Here is a 7,688-nt window from a genome sequence, read left to right as displayed (position 1 = left end):
AACCTGCACAGGCCAACTTCCCCATGCCAGTGTGCAGAAAACAGAACGAAACAAGTGGTCCTTAAAGAACGAGGTACTGCCGACCTCCTTCCCTCCCAGGACTCTCCCGCTACCCGCCGTGGAGACAAGGGTGGACGAGAGGTGAGGAGAGGACCAGGAGCCCAGTTTCCATGTCAAGCTGCCAGAGTCTGGAGCCAAGAAACCGTGAGCCGGTGGGAGCACAGGGGGACCGCCTGGGAGTAAGTGAGCATCATCTCAGCCCTGGATGAAAAGAACGCGGAAAACCGCTGTCCGCGAGGGGGCATGTATATACCTGCAGCTGATTCATGTTGCTGTTTGGCAGAAACCAGCACAATTCTGTAAAGCAATGAGCCTTCGATTAAAATTTTTTTTAAAAAAAGAATAAAATCCTTGTCCTCAGGAAACGAGAAAGGAAAATGGGTCCGAGTTGGGACGGTCAGTCAAGGCTTCCCCAGAAAGGCACATCCGGGGTGCTGGGGGCCTGTGTGTTTGCCGGGGGTGCACCGGCTCCAGCGCTGGCCTGGGCGGTTCCCAAAGGCCACTTTGCAGCTCAGCCTCTGGGCGACTGAAAAGCAAGATCTGACTCAACAGCGTTCATTCATCCAGACAGGATCAACAGCGTTTGGGTTCGCTGTGTGCGGAGCACTGTTTCGGGTGCTGGGGAGGCTTCAGTGGCCCCTCTCTCGGAGACGTCTGCCCCGGCTGAGGAAGCGGAACAGCAAAAATGCACAAACCAATCAGTCCTCTGTGTTCAAGGCGACACCGACCCTGGGCTTCTTAACCTGCGGGTGGGCCAGAGGCCAGAGGAGGGCTCAGGGGAGCCCACCGGGCCCCCTGCTGCAGCTCAGGGAGCCAGAGCAGTAGGGGGCTCCTCCCGGGGGGCTGGTCCAGGGTGGGGCTGGGCGTGGGGAGCAGGCGCTCCCCTCCGTGGTGCTGTGTGCAGGGACCCCGCTATCGCGCCCGGCACCTCAGAAGCGGCAGCTGCATTGTGGCCTTTCTGTGTCTCGTGGATGATTTGCTCCAACCGCTCCCAGTCATCTTTCGTGCTGTACCGCCGTGCCTTTGTACCTGTCGCTCCAGGTGTTGGTCCAGGTACAAACTCCACAAAAGGCCCATGTCCCAATTCCACAGCATGAAGGAAGCGGACGAGAGAAGGGGGTGTCGGGGGTGCCATGTACAGAGGAGGCCTCACCGAGAGGGCGTTGCCGAGCAAAGCCCTGAGTCATCACCTGTGTGCGGGGCTGAGGAGGGGCCGGCCAAGCAGAGAGGGCTCCGGGGGGCAATGCCCCAGGGTCCAGGCCTGCAGGGAGGTCAGGAGCCGGGCAGGCCTGCAGGGAGGAGGCCAGGGGAACCAAGACCGCTCAGGCAGGCCTTCCATTGCAGAGCTCTGACTCGATGAACCAAGGAGCCAGGGCAGGCTCTGGGCGTGGCATCCACTGTGTTTCCTAAGGTCATCTGGATGCCAGGAGTGGGCAGCAGTACAAGAAAGGGGACCGACCGGAGGCTACTGCAGACGTCCGTGTGCTGAGACAGTGGCAGCCTGGCACGGGGAGGAGTCTTTGATTCCTGGATCGTTTGTGGGGAGAAAAAATAAGGAGGATTCGAGAATGACTTCGTCATGCTGGGCCTGAGAAAGAGGAGGAAACAGGGTTGCCGTCCCTGGAATGGAGGAGACTGGGAGGGTCGGCCTGTCCAGAGGCCCAGAAGCCCAGCCCGGGCCAGCTGCTTGGCCTGCGGAGGGTTTGGTCCACCGAGGACTCTGGCAACTGTGATGCAGGGAGGTGTGGAGAGGCTGGGGCAGCGGAACGGGCTAGGGAGGACGAGGGGCCTCGGGCCGAAGCAGACAAGCCTCCTTCAAGGATATCTGCTGCAAGAGGAAGAGAGAAATGGGAAAGCAGCTGTGGCTTGTGACCCTGAGTCAAGGATACAGACCAGTTTTCATCTCCACTTCGGGTGGGAGAAGGAAATCGCAGACTGGACACAGATATGCGATCGTGATCAAAGAGACGGAAAGCACCGAAGCAGAATGGATGTGGTGCATCTCTGCAGCCACGTCCTGAGGGGGTGTCGTGGGTGGGCCAGGGCTGGGGAAGGCGAGCTCCAGGGTGAGCAGGCGGGGCCATGCACAGCAGCGCGCCTGCCTGGTGGCAGAGCGATTGCAGATACAAGCCGTGTGAGCTGTCGGCGGTGAGCACCAGCTGCGCCCTCTGAGTCTGTCCTGAGTATCTGATCATTCGCTTTCAGATGTAGGCATGCGTGTGGGAGACGCCACAAAGTGAAACATTAAAACTGCATTAGTTGAAGTAAAATAAAGCAATGGTTAAAGATTCCTACGAAAACTATCAATATCATCTACAAAAACAATTATTAAGAACTTTCATACACTCTCACCCTCCTGGACTATGGCTCAGAGGGTAAAAGCATCTGCCTGCAATGAGGGAGACCCGGGTGTGACAGGTTATTTGCAACTCTCAGAATATACCAAGACTGAGTGACCCTCAGTTGCGACCCTCCCCTGAAACGCTTCACATCCTTTACCCCTGACAGATGTGGTCAGATTGCTCCGGACGCTGTACTGAGCTGGTGCTCTGTGTTGGAGGCTGAGAATGCACCGGTGGATGAGACATACTTGCCTCCATCCCGGCACCACTGCGGTTCTGGAAGGAAATGGGCTCTTGCATCTTTTCTTCCTCCTCGTTTTATTGAGACAGAATTGACATCAGCATGGCATACATTCAAGGTGTGCGCCATAATGATCTGACTTACATACGTCACGAAACGATGATCACAGTAAATTTAGTAAACCCATATCACCTCATTTAGATACACAATTTAAAACAATAGAAAATAATTAGAGCAGAGATAGGAAAGCAAAAGAAGAGTGAACCAAAAACACAATAGTCATCAAAAAAAGACACATCTCCTTGAGCCTTAGTTTTTCCATCTGGGCATAGTTCTCATGTTTAGAAATGATGTATACATCATATCTGAGGTATAATATTTTCTTGTGATCTGATGGTTCTGATTTCTGGTTTTCTCCACAGACTCCATGAATTTGAGTCTAAAGCCCCAGACAATAATAAGGTCCTTTGTAGGAGTTGTATGGTTCATGGTAGAATTCTCCTTCGTCGAGCCAGCCATTCCCAACAGTGGAGTAGAAGGCAGTCTCACTTTCTCCTCCTGCCAAACAGGATGGTTCCTTCTTCCCTCTGGACACCAGATTACTTGCTAAACTTCTTGAAACCTCTACACAACATAACGAAGTGATAAGTCTGTTTTTGGTGCGCTGCTTTGAGTTCAAGCCAGGTGCTGTATTTGGATTATAAGCACAGTTGGTCCTCCACATCCACAGGTAACACATCCACGGCTCAACCAACCGAGAATCGAAACCTACTCGGGAAAACAATTCCAGAAAATTCCCAAAAGCAAAAGTTAAATTTATCACGGGCCAGTAACTATTCACGTAGCATTTACATTGTATTAGGTATTACAGGTAATCTAGAGAGGATTTGAAGTGCGGTACAGGGAAGGATGTGTGTGCGTCATATGCAGATGGTCTGCTCACCGAGTTTTGTAAGGGACTTGAGCACCGTCGGGGGTCCTGGAATCAGTACCCTCAGACACGGAGGGAGGGCTGTAAGGGACTGCCTCCCAGTGCTGCCATTTGAGAGAGCTGGTTGCAGTATTCACGACCGCGGGGCTTCTCTCACCAATATCTGTCCTCGACCAGTAAGAGCTTTGACTACACAAAGACGGCTCAGGAGTCATGACAGATGCTCCATGCCAGGCCCTGCTGTCTCACGCGTGTCACAGCCAACAATCACACTGTTGTTCCTTCTCTGACTGGATGACCCAGCAGACCACCACGGAGACACACAGACGGGAGGGAAAAGCCTGAAGACATTGCTCACTGCCCCTGTACCCCCGCAACTACACACACACAGATACACACGTACACACACAAATGCATGCATACATGCACACACACAGAGATACACACACATGCACACACACATACACACACACAAATGCATGCACATGCACACACAGACATACACAAATGCACACAGACCCATACACACACAAGTGCATGCATACATGCACACACAGAGATATGCACATTTGCATACACACACAGATACACACACATGCACACACACACGCACACACACACACACCAGGAGTCTCCAGACAGAACATACAATACGCTCTCTCTTCACCCTCTCTTCGGCCAAAGACAGGTCCGTTTCTCCCAGCTGAGTATCTCCCAGCTGAGTATCTCCCAGCAGAAATAAAGCGCGTTCATTTTACTCATATCTGCCCCAGAAGCACTTTTGAGCAGAGACTAAAACATGCTGCAGGTTGAGCGTCTAACTGGCAAATCTTTCACTGAAGGTTTTGGAGACTCTTTAAAGGCTGAAATCAGCATCACATGAATTTACTATAATAAACATAACGATTTCCCTGTTGATTTTTAGGATATTTTCAATTCCTGCTACTGTAGGCAATGCTGTGTGATATTACGGATATAATCTTCGGCCTGAAAGTGCACCTGAGGACGGACTCGGTCAGTGAAGAAGGCTGTCTGGACCCGGTACCACCCACCTGCGGGTGTCTGTGCTGTAGATATCTGAGCTGCTCTTCTCCTTCTCGAACAGGACGATCTGGAAGGACAGGCAGGGTGGCGGAAGAAAGGGTGAGCCCCGCAGGATGAGCAGGCCTGGGGTGAGGGCGGGTCTGAGCCCTAAAGGGGGGCTGGGGCCACCCACCTCATTGGTGCCAGGCTGGAGCCAGGAGCCAGGCAGGTAAAGCGCTTCCTGAGGCCCAATATTCCAGTACCGCCCAAGGTTACGGCCATTGATGAACACACACCCGTGCTTCCAGCCCTGCAAGGGAAGCAGGCTGGAGATCTGGGAACAGTCACTGCACGGTACAGCCAAGACTCCCAGGTATGGAGTGAGGAGGGGAGCCTGGGGGGGCACAGAGCGCCCGCCACCCGGGGGCAGCCCAGGACTCCCGGGCATGGAGTGAGGAGAGGAGCCCAGAGGGGGCACAGAGCCCCCGCCACCCGGGGGCAGCCGAGACTCCCAACCTGTGACAGGCGGTGCTGTCTGTTTTCAAACAGCAGGGCTTCTGCTTCCAGAAACAAGTACGAGGTACTAGGGGTGAACACTGCTGTTGACAACAACCATAAAAGCTATGTGGTTTTAATCTGCTTGTGATCCAAGGAAGAATTCCAGGACCAACACCTGGGGGAAGACATGGAAACAGTGTTCCCCTAGAGGCGCCTGCTCACCCAGGAAGGGAAGGCGGGAAGCGGAGCGGAGCTCTCTCACCTCGCACACACCCAGGTTTCATCCGGGAAAGCTCAGTCTCAGGGAACCTCATTAACTAGTCTGCTGTCTGCATTGGGACCTGTTAGGGGAGGTGCGCACTGGGAGGGGAGTTGACAATGTTTCATTTTCTATCTCAATGGTAATTTTATGGTGTTCACTATTGTGATAATTTACTGATAATTTACTGATTGTGATAATTTATTGATCTGTACATTCATATTTTGTGCTTTATACTATGCAGGTATTTACATATAGAAGATATACTAGGTAAAAAATAATATCCGAGGAAAGGAGGCAAATTGGAGAATACACTTTATGGAACAATGCCATTAGTGTAAAAAGGTGACATGTGTGTGTCCAAGCACAGTTACTCATGAAACCACACATGAAACCGTTGGCCACGCCTAATTCTGGGAAGTAGAGAGGAGTTGGGGGGGTGGGGAGAGAACCCACACCCTTTGCTGTCTACATATTATTATTTGAACTTTTCCACTGTGCTTTGATGTATTATTTCTTAAACAATGAAAAGTTAGGAGGACTGAAACCTGTTGGAAACCTTGGTTAAAGTGAGGAAGGGAAAGAACGCGGGGGCCTCCCTTCCAGACCCCGCGAGGACAGGCATGCGTAGCAGGGCGCTCACTCACGGGCAACTGGAGGAAGGTATCCTGCGGGGAAGAGCCAGCCATCAGCGTGCCCAGGTGGAAGGCAGGGCTTGAGGAGGGGCCCCCGAGAGGCCTCCAGGGTGCAGAGCGGAGCCTGGGGGCCACACATGAGGAGCAGGAAAGCCTTTCCCAGTGCCAAGGCTCACGCTGACCCCGAGCCCCCACAGGACGGGCTGACCCTGGGACCCCCATAGGACGGGCTGACCCCTGACCTCCCCACAGGACAGGCTGACCCCTGACCTCCCCCACAGGATGGGCTGACCCTGGGACCCCCACAGGACGGGCTGACCCCTGACCTCTCCACAGGACAGGCTGACCTCCGACCTCCCCCACAGGATGGACTGACCCCGGGCCTCCCACAGGACGTGCTGACCCAGGCCCCCCCAACAGGATGAGCTGACCTGGCCCCCCCACAGGACATGCTGACCCTGGGCCTTCTCTACAGGACGGGTTGACCCTGGGCTGACCCCTGACCTCCCCCACAAGACGGGCTGACCCCTGATCTCCTCCACAGGACGAGCTGACCCCAGGCCTCCCCCGCAGGATGGGCTGACCCTGGACCCCCCCACAGGATGGGCTGACCCGGACCCCCCCACAGGATGGGCTGACCCGGGCCTCCCCCGCAGGATGGGGGTTCTGTGTCAGGGGCTCTGCTGGAACCAGGATCCCTGATAACCCTGAGCACCTCACTCTGGGGCCATGAACCTTGGCCCCTCGTCTGCAAAGGGAGGGGTTGGGGACCTCAAGCTCCCTGGTCTCCAAAGTTAGGACAGGCCCAGGGCCAGGGTCAGGGTCAGGGTTAAGGTTAGAGTCAGGGTCAGGGCCTGGGTCAGGGTCAGTGTCAGGGTCAGGGTCAGGGCCAGGGCCAGGGCCAGGGCCATGGTCAGGGTCAGGGTCAGGGTCAGGGCTAGAGTCAGGACCAGGGTCAGGATTAGGGTTAGAGTCAGGGTCAGGGTCAGGGCTAGAGTCAGGGCCAGGGCCAGGGCCATGGTCAGGGTCAGGGTCAGGTTTAGGGTTAGAGTCAGGGCTAGGGTCAGGGTTAGGGTTAGAGTCAGGGTCAGGGCCAGGGTTAGGGTCAGGGCCAGGGTCAGGATTAGGGTTAGAGTCAGGGTCAGGGTCAGGGCTAGAGTCAGGGCTAGGGTCAGGATTAGGGTTAGAGTCAGGGTCAGGGTCAGGGCTAGAGTCAGGGCCAGGGTCAGGATTAGGGTTAGAGTCAGGGTCAGGGTCAGGGCTAGAGTCAGGGCCAGGGCCAGGGCCATGGTCAGGGTCAGGGTCAGGTTTAGGGTTAGAGTCAGGGCCAGGGTCAGGATTAGGGTTAGAGTCAGGGTCAGGGCCAGGGTTAGGGTCAGGGCCAGGGTCAGGGTCTGGTTGAGGATTAGAGTCAGGGTTAGGGTTAGAGTCAGGGTCAGGGTCAGGGCCTGGGTCAGGGTCAGGGTCAGGGTCAGGGTCAGGGCCAGGGCCATGGTCAGGGTCAGGGCCTGGGTCAGGGTCAGTGTCAGGGTCAGGGTCAGGGCCAGGGCCAGGGCCAGGGCCATGGTCAGGGCCATGGTCAGGGTCAGGGTCAGGGTCAGGGCCTGGGTCAGGGTCAGTGTCAGGGTCAGGGCCAGGGCCAGGGTCAGGTTTAGGGTTAGAGTCAGGGTTAGGGTTAGAGTCAGGGTCAGGGTCAGGG

The 7,688-nt window shown here is 55.3% G+C and overlaps 1 protein-coding gene across 1 annotated transcript in view; it reads right to left on the bottom strand.

The window, feature by feature from the left end:
• Window positions 1–173: 173 nt before the first annotated feature.
• GLB1L3 (galactosidase beta 1 like 3) overlaps window positions 174–7,688 on the bottom strand; it is a 43,182-nt gene continuing 35,667 nt past the window's right edge. Inside the window, exons 18-23 of the mRNA XM_061122251.1 lie at window positions 6,002–6,113; window positions 4,791–4,907; window positions 4,627–4,685; window positions 2,039–2,162; window positions 848–954; window positions 174–261 (exon numbers count right to left, since the gene is read on the bottom strand). Coding sequence (XP_060978234.1) covers window positions 174–261; window positions 848–954; window positions 2,039–2,162; window positions 4,627–4,685; window positions 4,791–4,907; window positions 6,002–6,113 — 607 coding nt within the window. The remainder of the gene's footprint in view (window positions 262–847; window positions 955–2,038; window positions 2,163–4,626; window positions 4,686–4,790; window positions 4,908–6,001; window positions 6,114–7,688) is intronic.

Source organism: Dama dama, chromosome 1, assembly GCF_033118175.1.
Source record: "Dama dama isolate Ldn47 chromosome 1, ASM3311817v1, whole genome shotgun sequence".
NCBI classification, from domain to species: Eukaryota; Metazoa; Chordata; class Mammalia; order Artiodactyla; family Cervidae; genus Dama; species Dama dama.
The sequence above is the reverse complement of the archived record's forward strand: the minus strand, read 5'-3'. Positions and strand labels throughout refer to the sequence as shown.